The sequence below is a fragment of the Schistosoma mansoni genome, chromosome 5, assembly GCF_000237925.1.
Source record: "Schistosoma mansoni strain Puerto Rico chromosome 5, complete genome".
Taxonomy (NCBI): Eukaryota; Metazoa; Platyhelminthes; class Trematoda; order Strigeidida; family Schistosomatidae; genus Schistosoma; species Schistosoma mansoni.
Window position 1 is genome coordinate 3875777 of NC_031499.1, and position 15497 is coordinate 3891273.

At 33.8% G+C, this 15497-nt stretch overlaps 1 protein-coding gene across 1 annotated transcript in view; it reads left to right on the forward strand.

Moving 5' to 3' along the window:
- Smp_146720 (hypothetical protein) overlaps nt 1-14282 on the forward strand; it is a gene marked incomplete at both ends in the record, with an annotated part of 74834 nt that extends 60552 nt beyond the window's left edge. Inside the window, 8 exons of the mRNA XM_018797673.1 lie at nt 40-540; nt 1989-2182; nt 3781-3901; nt 6652-6851; nt 8596-8739; nt 10103-10204; nt 13124-13258; nt 14190-14282. Of these exons, the coding sequence (XP_018652692.1) occupies nt 40-540; nt 1989-2182; nt 3781-3901; nt 6652-6851; nt 8596-8739; nt 10103-10204; nt 13124-13258; nt 14190-14282 (1490 nt within the window). The remainder of the gene's footprint in view (nt 1-39; nt 541-1988; nt 2183-3780; nt 3902-6651; nt 6852-8595; nt 8740-10102; nt 10205-13123; nt 13259-14189) is intronic.
- Between the last annotated feature and the right edge of the window lie 1215 nt (nt 14283-15497).

Sequence of the window (15497 nt, forward strand, 5' to 3'; positions counted from 1 at the left end):
TAAATCATTAATTGATGTTGTATCTGATTTGTTTTCTAGAAGCTTCCAGAGAATTTCCATTGAAAATTCCACGTTTCATTTTAAAAAGTATTCATTCTATATCATCAGATGGTGAAATAATTCCTAATAGTCATTGGCATGAAGATGTTGAAAATCATGTTGTTTATTTTATGCAATGTTGTCGTGAAGATAAAACTTTACTGTTACGTGTACCACCATCAAAAGATGGTTTTTATTTAGCTAGTAGTTCTGGTCTATGTTCTAGTGTACCAGGGACTGTATTGGATAGAGAGAAAATTACTACCTATCTTACATCACCATTACATAGTAATAGTAATGCTATGAATAATAATCGTAAATCAACTGTATTAAGTGAAAAAGATATGTTATTATATCGTGAAACACTTGCTCAACGTGAAGGTCTTCTCTATTTATGCTATTATCATCCAGCTAAAGGAATTGATTATACTACATCAATACTTGGTACACGTTATTCTATAAGTCAAAATATTTCAGAAAAAGATATTGATGAAATAGCTAGTAAGTAGTAATATGTGTTAGTTTTGATTCGATTTATTTTTTTGTCAGTTATTCGCCCATAAATAGAATACAATACGGCATAAGTATGGATCGGTTCAAGTTGTCATATCAAATAAGCACAGAAAGATGAAATTATTAAGACAAATACAAAGTATCAGAAAAGGGGATTTTGTGGAGATTTTAGTAATTTTATAGTTGAAATCATAAGTCAATTGAAGCTAAATCACCATGGAAAACCTGGAAGCACTGGACGGTCGTTTCGTCCTAGTATGGGGCTCCTCAGCAGTGTGCATCCACGATCCCGCCTCGCCAGATTCGAACCCAGGACCTATCAGTAGTAGTAGAAAAGATTAGTCTAAGAAAACATCAATCGAGAAGGAATAATGAATTTACAAAATATCAATGACTAAAAGTGAACGTATCTGTGCTATTGTGATCAATTTTTAGCTACGCCACCTAATATCGTCAACCATTGATTGCGTTAATCGTATCGACCCACACCAAATAGTCTCCATCTACTTGTATAGCTTAGTTCAACAATCTTGATATAACCTTTCCTAGCTCTCTTCTAACTAACTTTAACACCAGTAAAAATCACATGTCATGTTGGGTGATGGTTAGGTTTGTGTATTAGACAGTAAATTTCTGTGAATAAGATTGTAAATTGAATTGTATTGTTCACTTATCTTCACCCTTGCTCTCTTTAAAATTATGAAACTTAATTTTCAAGTCTCCAACACTGGGTTACATAATGCACATGACCTTATAATTATAAGGTCATTGGACTACTAAATACAGCCAATAAGATGATGGAAAAATCTTAGTAACTTGATTGGCTAAATTAATCTATCTATAGTGTTAACCTTGAAATTTCACATCAAGGACTGATTGCGATTGGACAACTGTTATAATGAAATGTATTGCGCAAATATATTACATAATTCTAATAACCTTTGTCGTCTCATTTCATTATCGAAATGTTATGATGAGACCAGAAAGCACTGAACTCTTGTTTTATCTAACTTGAAGTATAGTTATTCAATAGAAAGTTAATTGGCAAACCAAATTATCATTTACACCAATCATTGGTAAACATATGATTTGGTTGGCTTTGTAACTCTGATTGAGTACATAATCAACATCTTTTAATAGGTTGCCTCGGTGTTTTGATATCTCACTTACCGCCTGACCTTCAGAATAGACATCAAGATAGGCACGTACTATATCCATACTATATCCATCCTACCCGTGAGGTACAACTACATGAGTTACATGAAGGGACACCATCACTTTATTCACACTAGTTAATATAATCCCTAAAATATATAGATTATTGTATTTTTCATATTACATTTCAACTATTGCATTATGTATGCCATTCTAAATGCATTGATTCTTTTTTTCCTTTTTTTTGTCGATTTATGTGTTCATTATTCAATTGTGAAAAGGACTATGTGGTTGTGCACCGAATGCATTTTGTTTATTAAATAAACAAGCTGAATGTATTTGTAAACCAGGTTATTACGGTGATGGACGTTACGTATGTGCACCAATTACCCCGCTAACAGATGAATGTGCTGACTTATGTGACCCATCAGCTGTATGCGCTGAACATTTGGGTGTTAGTTTAAAGAAAAAGCAGGTATTATTATCATTGTTTCAGTATATTAAATCTGTGGAGATTGTTAGATTTTCATAGATTACATCACGTACTGATGTTAGTTAGACAACCATTAAAAGCCAGGAAGCACAGAACATCCTTTTGGTCATAGTATGAGCCACTTCGGCAGAGCGCATCCAAAACCCCATCGAGGATCAAACCTTGAATCTTTAGGTCTCACGATTGAGCTCTTGACCTCTAGACCATTTAGCCGGAATGTAGTGGTGCGCGATCACCATTTAATGTCTGTATGGGATAACTGACTCATCTGACATGAATGAACTTCACTAATTACAGCTTCTCACTACAACTCCTGAAACTGTATCTTGAATTTAATCACTAGTTTACTTTCTTTCCTGGATATTTAATGATCATTCTTCTTTTATTCTGCTTTTAAAAATATTTTTTAGTATTATTATTGTCATTACCACTATCGTTATTATTTATATATGTAAATATGAATTTATGAAACTATGAATGTTTCGACTGAACACTTGTTTTTACCGACGTCATGACAATCAGACTCTATAGTTTCAAATGCATAATTTTTGTACTAAAGTGGCCGAAACAGGTAAATTAGATAATGTTATGTGTCAAAATAGTGAATGTCTACATCGATTAATCCTTAAACATTTAGTATTGTTTGTTTGAATCTTCCCATTGATGTTTAGGACTGCAACTGCTCAGTCTCTTATAAGCATATGTGCATACTGTGCGTATTGCCTCGATATAGCCTAAATTCACAAGCATGGTAAGAAAAGATGGATAGTGGCTAACAGTGGAATCCAGGACGCGCGTTTCGTCCTATTTGGGACTCGTCAGATGGATGTACCTGTATCTCAGAGTTGATGTTCACTCTGGGACTCGAACCCAGTACCTTTCGTTTCAAACGCCATTACGTTATCCACTCAGCTACTGAGTCCTGATAGCCACTTGCTTGTGCGATGGGGTGAAGCAAAAGGTACTGGGTTCAAGTTCCAGAGTGAGCATCAACTCTGAGATGCAGGCACATCCAGCTGACGAGTCCTAAATAGGACGAAACGCGCTTAATGGATTCCACTGCTAGCCACTACCCATATTTGCTTATAATCCTTAAACATATTTAAAACTTATCATTTGTAAATCTGAAAGGTCATTTGAGGGAGTGAAGAAGAAAATTTTTTCGTAAGGTGTCGAGTTATAGCCAGTACAATAGAGAGCTTTAGAAAACGATGAATTAAATGTCACCTTATTGGATAACTATCTATCTTGTTACTGATTTTAGTCTGTTTCCAGAAGCTTCTAAAATGTTAAGGTCAAACAGGAACCTAAACACGTCCATGCTTTGTATTCCCAAATTAACCATGAAAACAACGTTTCTCTCCAAAGATACTACCGACTGGAACATAACTGTAGATTTTTGAAGGATTGTAAAGCGGCTATAAAGTTGTTATCAAGTATTCAACTACCAAGCATTTAAATAAAACGATTTTAATCAGATCTCAAATGACGTAGCTAAGTGAAACTCATTCCCTGAAAATATCAAAACTATTCAGTTCAATATTATTTTTGATCACCCTGCTTTATTTTCTTTCGTCTAGTTACTCAGTCATATGTGTATTTGTCGTCCAGGATTTGTTGGTGATGGTTTTTCATGTAAATCAGATTGTGTTGCACGAGAATGTCAACCATTCAGTAGATGTATACATAATATCCCAAGAGGTAAATTTTGGCTTTTTTTTAGTTCGTCTTCTTCCCTGTTGGTAAAACTGTGTAAAATTTAAAGGTAAATCTGTGATATTATAGTTTATATTATTTTTTTAACTGATATTTCCGACCAAAGCAAGCCATGAATGGCTAGTAAGTGTATGTTACATATATAACATTTATTTATTTATTTAAACACATAAATATTGGTACAAGGGGGCACCATTTACATATACACCACAAAGATCTCATTGGATTTGTGTGAGGGTTGGGATACTGCCCGGGTGCCCAAACTGAAGCGGGGCCACACCCGGAGCCTTAGACCTAAAGGTCTGGCAGTGGAGCATCGTCAGGAGATGCAGTCCCATGGTGGCCGGTGACCAACGATTGGTTCATACGCCATTTGTCCCCTCACAATACTGGAGCCCATGTGCACCATTGGTTTGGAATGAGGGTTTTCCAACTCCCCTAGGTGGACTTTACGTGTCCACCAACCCGGTTAAAGAGTCGAACATTCGCTTTTCGTCCTCTCAATCTCGTAAACAACAGTAATGCCACGAGAAGGCAGTGAGTAGCACTTCCCTTTCAGGGGCTATGTATATATATGTGAGCATTTTAAGAGGGAGAGCGGACTCTCCCCATTCTCAGCCGTACCAGGATATTTGGTGGCCTTATATAGCAGACTATTTTACACCTTATACTACTTCTTCACCAGTCCCCACTCGATATTTGTGTCAATAATAATAGCGTATCAATGAATGATATTATTTCTATTTGGTCCTTGACAAAACAGTACGACTTTAAATGTCTAATTTCATGTAGTTTAATCAACCTCAAGTAATAGGTTTCTTAGTATTAAACGAATTTGTATGATAATGATGTTCTTCTGTTAAAAATAAAAATAAACTTGGAGAGAGTAGTTAAGTATAATAATTATTTACACCTGTCAGTAAGTGACTCCAGTAAACTTGATTAAAAATATTACTGTCTTGAAGAGATTCGACATTTCATTCCGAACGTTGACCTCTAAGCACTCTAGGTCACAGCAGATACAAAACATTATCTAGTGTAATGATTTGAGATGCCTATTAATCCTGATTTTATATGTTCAAGGGAAATTTACTCGCAACTTGTTAGTATTCTTGATACGATAGGCCACCTAATATAAACTTGTGACAGCACTCCTGGATCCAATTATAAATGATTTGATCTTGTGGCATGAATCCATTAATAGCTGACTAAATAATCTGCTATTTAAGCCCTGATTGACTTCCCAGATATCTGCTTTTGCGTGAACCAATGATAAAGAGATAAGAAGATAGTAAGACAAACCTGGAAAACTAAAGGCATCACATACCTCAAAAGCTGCATGATCAAATACATAGACAGATAGACTAGGAAACACAATAATTTAAAACAAACGATATATTAAATTCATTTTATATTGTTTTTTTAATCTTCCGATTGATGCTTAGGATTGCAACTGATCAGTCGCTTATTGGTATACGTGCATCCTGTACGGATTGCCTTGATATTACCTTAAGTCACAAGCATTCGAAGCAAAGATGGATGGTGGCTAGCAGTTGTACAGCCAACTGACGAGTCCCAAATAGAATGAAACATGCGTCCTGGATTCCAATGTTAACCACCATCCATCTTTGCTTAGAATATCTTGCCAAAAGCTAGGTATTCAAAGTAACAGTAGTCAGAGTAACAAATTCTTTATTAAAATTACATAAATTGTCGACGGAAGGGTTAGGAAAATCATGAAACCACATGATCTAACTGTTAATAACTGCATATTTAAGAATAAAGGTAACTATATCCAGAACAGAAGTAGGCTACATGATTTCTAATCTCTTTAATTCTTGTCGCTATAACATCTAACTTGTCACTCGGTGGTTCATACACCTATCTAATTATGTTTGATTAAGTGTCAAATTCGAATATCTTGAAAAAGTTCCACATATCATACAGATTGTGTTTTATTATGTTTATGACCATACTTTATAGTATGGTTAAGTTTTTTGTTAGCTTGTTTCCGTTAACTTTCCAAATATCTATCTTGAAGAACATCGACATATGATGTTATATCACCTGGCTCAATGGCCATATCGTATTGTACCAATTAAAGCTTAGTAACAGAATGTAATTAATTAACTTGCAATCTATAAATTATTAAAAGTAATTCAATAATTCATGAGTCAAATAGAAGTGTATAGCTGGGACCATATGAAAGATATCATAGAATAACTATTCAATAAACCTATTCCTTATACAACAAATAGAAATTATGAGTCTATTGAAGCTAGACCACCATGGGAAACCTGGAAGCACTGGACGGTCAACTCGTCCTATTGCGGGACTCCTCAGCAGTGCGCATCCATGATCCCGCCTCGCGAGATTCAAGGCTCCCCCCCTTGCGCGCGAGCGCTTAACCACTAGACCACTGAGCCGGCATCCAACGGTGAGGAGTCCCACAATAGGATGAAACGACCGTTTAGTGCTACCAGGTTTTCCATGGTTGTCTAGCTTCAATTGACTCATGATGTCAACTATATAAAATTACTAAAATCTCCACAAAAATCTCCTTCTGAAAATAGAAATTAGTTCAGCAGATAATAGATAACTATTCAAGTTTCATTTTACAAGCCCAATCTTCTTTGTCTTATCCTAAAAAGGGTGTTTGATCAATAAGTGTATATAATTATTTATTTATGTATCCCTACGTCACAAAATTATAACTTTACACTATATGCTTTTAGGTATCACTGAATGTGTTTGTATTGAAGGAACAATACTATCTGGTACACGTTGTCACTTGGATGTATATAAAACATTGGAACAAGAAAAAGACTTACCTCAATTCATTATAGATCATGATCATTGTCTTTCATCAGAAACACAATTAGCTTTAAGAACATTGAATCCACCAAAATACTTTTATATATTTGTCCCATCCAGTGTAAGTAATGTTCACTGGTACTATCCTTGTTATTACTATTATTATTATTATTATTATTATTATTATTATTATTAACGTTAATGGTGATTTTTATCCCTTCATATGTCCAATTAACTGAATTACGAGATATAAAGTTCACTAATTACGAGTAAGTCTCATGTCTGTCCGACAAATAACCTTCCCCTTAGCCCATAACAATAACACCAAAAGCTTAAATCCTATTTGTCTGACGACCTACTCTTCCCGTCCCCAATATCCCAATCGGAAAACGAATACATCAAGTCAGTAAACGAAATATTAAAACTCATAATTTCATTGAAATATACACGTTGATTACATAACCACATATCATTATTAATAAGAAATTATAATTTCTACATAACTGGATGATAAGAGTGATACCAAACATAGTAACAGGTAAATGATCAATTAAGTATACATCTAATTGAAGAAATCCTACCTTTTTCGAATATCCACTCCAGTTTAACAATATCATTGTATTTGATTCATTGATGTCTTAATTATGATATGTCAGATGATAACCATTAAGTGATTACCACACAGATTATCATATATTGACAAATTTTAACTGTTAAAATTAAACTCACTGGATGATTGTTAGTATTATACCCATTACATCATAGTTGGAAGATCTTCCGTTCAATCTACAATTGAGTTCATGCTGAAGGCAACTGAATTTTCTAAATCTATTAGGAAATAACTTCCACAAGGATTCACGGTTTATAACACTTCATACTTACATGGTGGAGATAATTTGTAGCTCAGGTGGATGATTTTGATGAAGTTTTGTTCTCTGAGCTGGATGGTTTGGTCGTGGAGCTTTCATTGTTCTTCTGAACGACATCATCAGCACAAACTTCGGGTAGAAGTGAAGTGTTTGAATTTCTCCACATGTGGTTCACAGCTTGTCCTGTACACTTCGATGTTGATTGTTTCATTCTTACCTTTGATGTCAATCTTAGACAAAATCTAGTTTTAAAGCTATGAATTTACACTTAATAGTTTTCTATCATTGATCAATTGAATTACTGAGAATTTACAAAGCTCAAGTCATCAACTATCCGATTAAGTAATACATCTAAAAACGAGAAAAGCCTTAGTTTTGGTAAGAAAGTTTTGAAGATTAGCATGCATAAGAGGGCTAAATGAAGGGAGAAACAACCCCCAATTGGTCTATTTCTGTTTCTATGATCCTCCTGATCACATTTCATCTCAATTTCAACATTTTATCATGCTGAGCCATCCCTTCTCAATGATGTTTTCCTTATCCATCTTCATGATGAATATTTAATCCCTTAACAATCAAACATCTATTAGTTTCCCTGTCTAAAAGAAGTTTTTAATACCTTTGTTCATTCTACCTCACTGTCATCATGTGTCTAACAGAAGTTTATTATCATTATTATTGTAATTATTATCATCCTGGGAAAATAAGTATATGTATATTTTAATTGTACAGAACTGAAAACGAATTCGCCTGAAAGAGTACTCTTCGTTGAACTAATCTTTCTTATTTAATTTCTTAATGGATGTATTGCGTTTATTGAATGCTAAATGACAACACAATTGATGCCATTTGGTATGGTACAGATCGATATAAATGATTGAATACTACTCAAACTACTGATCAGTGATAAGTAGTAATATCCATTGAACAAAAAGTAATATACCATACGTAGCACAAATGTTAATAACATGCTTGAATTTCATCATTTTTTTGCAGATAATTACAAGTTGCACAGATGTTAAAGAGCATATAGTTGTACGATCGAAACCTTTAACTATGAATGAACTTAAATATGCTACAGTTCAGTCACCTATTAAATTAATCACTGAAAATAATACTGTGATTGAAGTTTATCCCATGGTAAGTGACATAATATCTTTGATATATATACGCAAATCTGATTTGTATGCTAAATAATATCAGAAGGGGTTTTTGTGGATATTTTGATCTTTTGGTTAATAATGTAGAAATTTTTAACTTCATTTTTTATTCATTCTGTTACGACACCAAACTTAATGTATTGAACCATCTATTCTGTAAAGATGGATGGTGGCTAGCAGTGGAATCCAGGATGCGCGTTTCGTTCTATTTGGGACGCATCAGATGGATGTACCTGCATCTCAGAGTTGATGTTCACTCTGAGACTCGAACCCAGCACCGTTCGCTTCAAACGTCATCGCACTGTCCACCTGGATACTGAGTCTTGATAGCCACCTACTTGTGCAATGGGGTGAAGTTTAAATTCACTTAGTATTGCTTGTTTGAATCTTCCCATTGATGCTAAGGCCTGCAGTTGATCAGTCTCTTATTGACATATGCTAGCCACTATCCATCTTTGCTTATAATGCTTGTGAGTTAAAGCCATATCGAGGCAATACGCACAGTATGCATATATGCCAATTAGAGACTGATCAGTTGCAGTCCTAAACACCAATGTGAATATTCAACCAAATAATACCAAGTGAATTTATACAGAACTTTGTTCACTAACAACCAGTGACAGCATATCAACGAACTTGATTGTATTGACTTATATTATTGGTTGAAACATTTATATAAGTTGTTTGCTTTCCTTGTTTGATTCCCAGTGATTCATTCAATATGAATCCCAAATAATCATATTTCAGCCTATTTATCTACTGAAACTGACGTAAATTAAAAGGAAGTTTGAGTTAAAACTATCTTATGTAAACTGGTTGATCTCAGTATTTTGTTTTATTAATTCAATGTCACACACACATACTGAGTGAACTACATATTATCAACACTAAAACACTGTTAAGAATAACTCGATGAAATAATATTCTAATCTCTCTCTTCAAAAAGCACGTTTTAGTCTAATCCGTATTCCAAATACCACTGGTTTATATGATTGATCCGTTTTTTTCATACTAACTTATTAGACCATATGACAACCTTGAAGGATTGACTGAACGACAAATGTCGTGCGTATCAGAGTGTTAATTAGTTCTTCATTACCAAAGAGTTGAGTTAATTAACTAATTGACACAAACGTCTTGTATGACTCCTACGAAACTTTGTTTCTGTCGACCTCAGTTCTTTTTTTTAGGTCAGTTAGATAAATACATTCATTATGTTCACCATGTTACTAATGTTTCTCATTTTCTGAATCAAACAAATGCCTAAAAATATGTCTATTTTATGAAACTACTCATAAGTAGTTAAATTATTTAGTAAAAAATATCTGTTTTTTTTATAACAGAATGGTACACTTATGATTGATGGTCACCTAGCTCAATTTGAAACTGTGAAATTTGTCAATGGCGAATTATACTATTTATCTAATCCATTAAAACGTACAGTGGTAAGTTCAAAATGTAGAATTTTATATACTGGATGTTAGAAAAAAACAGAATTGATTTGAAAAATGGAATGACTTCCGGTTTTGATTAAATATAACGAAGACGTTGTATCTTGTGAACTCTTCTATGACTGAACACACAGTATATTTCATTTGAGATATCAGTATTAACAAAGAATAGATCCATCAAACATAAATGGGAGAATATGAACTAATTCTGATCATGCCCAAATATAATTTATGTAATAGTATGGAAAAAAAGGGTTTGACTTCAATATAACTTAGAATCTAAAGTAACACTCTGCTCAAATAATTAAATATATTGAAAGAATTTATTGATGGTAAATCATTTGATAGGGAAACATATTTAAACTAACCGAGTAAATTTTTAAAGCGAGCATACGTATCAATGAAAATAATCCCACTTTTTGGTTATATAAACCGTAAGTTCAAATGATTAAAATTTAATGGTTGGATTCATGAGTCACTTAAAGGTAGACCACTATTGAAAACCTGAAAGAACTGGGCGGCCGTTTTGTCTTAGTAATGGACTCCTCAGCAGTGCGTATCCACAACCCCTCCCTAGGAATTCGAACCCGGAACCTATCGGTCTTGCGCGCAAACAAAAGAACCATCCAGTACTTCCAGGTTTTCTATGGTGGTCTAGCTTTAACTGACTACTGAATTCAACCACTAAATTACTATAATATCCACGAAATTCCTTTTCTAATTAAAATTTATTTTATATATGACCCAGTTTCATACTCAATAAATTGTTGGGAATTTTCACCGATTGCTCACTTTTCATTGTTTCTAGTGATAAATCTCTAATTACCTCTAGGTTTACGAAAAGCATTCGCCATAAAAGTTTACTATAATAACGACCAGTCAGTCAAGAAACACTGTTCGGTTATAAAGCAATCAATGATAAAACACAGTAAAAATTACAGTGGAATGATGGTTTTGTCATGATTAATTAACCAATACATGTTTAGTGCATTAGATTTACATATTGGGAATTGGGCTAGTGTTATAAGTTAGGGTTCCCGTGACTAGTTGGTATCAGTTATATTGCTTAAATATCTGGGTTAAGTAAAAGAAGTAAGAGTCATGTGTTGGAATTACAAATTAAGGTTGAAGGTTTCATCATGAATTGATGTTAACTATGCTATGCCACATTTGTATTTACATAGGATTATTATTTAGAGTCAAGAGTTAAAGTGAGAGAATACAGCATTGATTATACATAGATTCAAAAATGTTCTGGTACGGCCAGGCGTATATAACAACTGTCAAGAACGTCCTACTCACTGCCTTCTCGCGTTAGGGGTGTTGTTTACAAACTAAAGAGGACAAAAACCGAATTTCTGGGACTTGAAGTGGGTTAGTGGGTATTGAACATCCACTTAGGTTTCTTGCGAAACTGTGATTGCAAACCAGTGATGAACGTAGGCTCTTGGATCCTGAGAAAACAAACAGTGTATGAGCTTATTGTTGGACATTGACTACCATGAGAGCACATCTCCAAACTTTTCTCCACCATTTTGTGGATTAGATCTCTTGGTCAAAGGCTCGGGGAGTGACCTCCTAATAAAACCACTTGCTTTGCTTCAGGCAACCAGGCTCTACCCCAACCCACACGAAAATCTATCGTAGTGCATATATAATTTTGTGCCCCTTGGTACCAATGTTTTTGTTGAAATAAATAAATACAGACTTTAATACAATCTACATCAACAATAGATGTTTCATATAATTTGACTTGAACACCATGTCATATTCACTGTTTGGTTGCGTAATATGTAATTAAAGAAACTAATTTCAAACAGTTTTGGAAATGAATATCACCAGTTTTCACTACGTTAACAATAGCTCACAAGCAAAATTGCACTGTGTTATCTGTGTCACCTGAACATCTACAAAACACCATCTTAATTGGGATTGGTTAACTCAAGCCCATCAGTTTAGTATATTTTTATCATGTTTCCTTATGAAATAGTTGAAATACGTTATTCCTTAAGATAATCTAGTTCACGCTGATTAACAACTGAGTAGTATTAAATGCAATATTTTCTAGTCTTTAGTGCTGATCGACTTTTCTTGATCAAATTAAAATGATCATAGCCCATTTTTTTGATGTACAACTGGTTGTATTCGATCAGTGGAAGAAATCCTTGATCTATGTTTTACGCTAACTAGATAATAACTACAATCTTCAAGATAATAACGACCAAAACTAGAATGTGAATTAATCACCGTAAATACCTCAACCCTACAGGATATAATATTTTTGAAGACTGAGGCAGTGAATGAAATGAAATCGAATGGCACGGAGATAAACTTTTCCAAAAATACTACAGATAAATCAACGAGATAATTGGTAAACAACGCAAAACCTAGATCCATGACTTCCTGTTGATCGAAGTGAACCAAATAAGATTTAGTTTGTATACGGCAAAATCTGTTATGTACATACTATTAAACGTGTGCCTATTTATATCATGATCAGTAAGTGTTTGAATTATCTCATTGTTCATAATTAGAACTGAATTTTGATCAATCACTCTTGATATGTGCTCGTCCTGTACGGATTGTGTTGATATTGTCATTTTATCTTATGATTTTAGAATGAATGAATTATGGCTATCAAAAGAATTCAGGATTTCCGTATTGTCGCATTTGAGACTCGTCAGCTTTTACGCATATACCTTTAGCTTATGAGTCACAAGTAGGATGAAATGGGGGTCCTAAATTCCACTGATAGCTATAGTCCATGGTCTTATCTTCTGAATCCTGTACACTGTTGTATATTAATAATAAAGACAGTTATAATAATTTGAATAGAGAATAGAATTAAAACTCTTCAATATAATAACTAACACCATTCTTTCTTTCTTTCTGTCGTTAATATTTTCATTTCAGTATATTTACAAACTGAACAGTTACGTTTTTATATTGATAACTATATCCATTTTAATTATATGCGGACTTACATCATTGGCTTTATATAAAGGCATACAATGGTATAGAACTGCAAGTATGAGACAATTCCATCGTGTAAGTTTTTATCAGTATTGTTATTATCATCAGTAGTAATTATAACAATGAAGTGTTATAAAGGTTCATTTCGTTCGTGCTTTATCTGAGTTAGAGTATCACTAAAAAATTAGCAATCACTGAACATCTGTTTCGTCCTACTATGGGACTCCACGATAGTGAACACTCATGACCGCTCCTAGGATCAAACCAGGAGTATTTAAGTTCCATCAACAAAATTGTAATAACCAGCTTACTAGCCGTGTTTTCGAAGATCTAGTGGAAGTTGTGACCGATATAGTTCAAACATTTAAAAAGTAAAATAGTCATCATTGAATGATCGTCTTACTTTACCTTTACCACATATTGGTTGAAGCTGGAATTACACCTTTAGATACTGAACCATTAATTCTAATAGCTAAGTGTTTGCCGAGAAATTTAAGGATCCTGTGTTCAATTTTTCTGAAGGAGTCATTTATATACGCTGCTCAAGATTCTCGTAGTAGACCAAAGTAGGGACTAATTGCTCCTTGAGTTTCATTAGTAACCCAACTGAGGTAAGTCTGTAACCGATAAAAATTACGAATTAAACTACACAAAACTCCTTCAAGCTAACTTTTTATAACTGTTGTTACTTATCTATGTAGATGATTAGTACACAATGAAATTATTTAGATCAATGTTCAGAGCTGATTATCAATTTTAGACTAATAAAAAGAGAAATACTTTGCGTGACTGTGTCAGTACATGACTTATTAGCCATGTACATATGTATTCACTGACTTATCTTGAAGCTACCCATTTTCTGAGTGACATGTAGTAAAACTACCTACATTTTCCAGTCAAAAATACTTTGAAGCGTAAGTTATAAAATAGTCAATGATTTTAATAACCTACTGACATGTTTTATTTTCATTTCTTTTTCGCATTCCCACATTTTGATTTTCCTCAGCTTCCTAGACAAGTTTTTATACATCGAGCATTTTGGAAACAACAAACTGATGATATCCTTGTAGAAGAAACTGAAGATCATTCCAGTTCGTAGGATTCACAAAAAAAATTACACGAGGAATCATGAATACACCATCACTACTAGTAATAATACTAACATCTATAGTCAGTACTATATAAAGTGTATGACAGCATAAGTCGTCGGTTTCTTGAAAACTTGATATATATATATTCATTGTGTTTTTCTTTACGTATCGCCAAAAAAGTATAATTATTGTCCAACTCCTGTTCCCTTTTGTTTTCGTAAATAAATTTCAAATAATTTTTAGAGTTTTCAAAATTAGTAGGCTGACTAAATCTAATTTATGAGCATAAGCAATGTGTCTAACTGAAAGCAAATTTTAAAGTCGATACTACAATACAACACTAATGATACTTTTTGCTCAATCTGTTGAATATAAGATCAGTACGGGACGTTAGCTATGAAGTTTAACGATATGTATAAACCAACATTGTGCGCACCAGCGATTAACTTCAAGAGATAATTCTGGGAATTCTAGTGAGAAACCGTAAAATGTGGGGTTAGAATGCATCGGGAATGGGACAGATATTACCAGTGGCAGTGGATAACGATTTACGAATACTGTGAATTAATTGAAGTTAGGAATGCAAGCCATTGTATGTAAGCTCAGTGGTCTGAAGTTCAAGTGCTCACTTCGAGATCTGTAACTCCTGAGTTAGATTTCGGATAGAGTTGTGGATGCGTACCACTAACTAGTCCCGTGATAGAACGGGACAGCTGCCTAATGCTTCTTGATTTCAATAGTTGTTAGGCCATATGACAGGTAATATACGCGTCCAAAATACAATGGCGAACAACATCAAAACAAGAACGGAGACTTTTCAAATGAAACAAACGTTCACTGAGTACATTAAAATTGAAAACAACTATTGCAAACTTTAATGAAATACAACAACAATAATAAGTAAATCGAATATAACGAGTTAGCGTAAATTCTAAGCTTACTGATAACATACACATATCACTCAAGGTAACTAGAATTGCAACTGGTTACTGAATATTAATAAGTAATATAAGATAATGCACATAAGAAAATTGGACAAGGAAACAGGGGGTGAAAATTGAAAACACTTAACAAATAATCGTGTAGCAAACATATATTTAAAGCGGACAAGTTGATTTACAGTATTTCGTAAAGAAAACTGTCATTAGACACTACATGCGAAATGCAGGACATGTTGAAAGGAAACACAAACATCTCGACAATATACTTCTGCATATTAAATT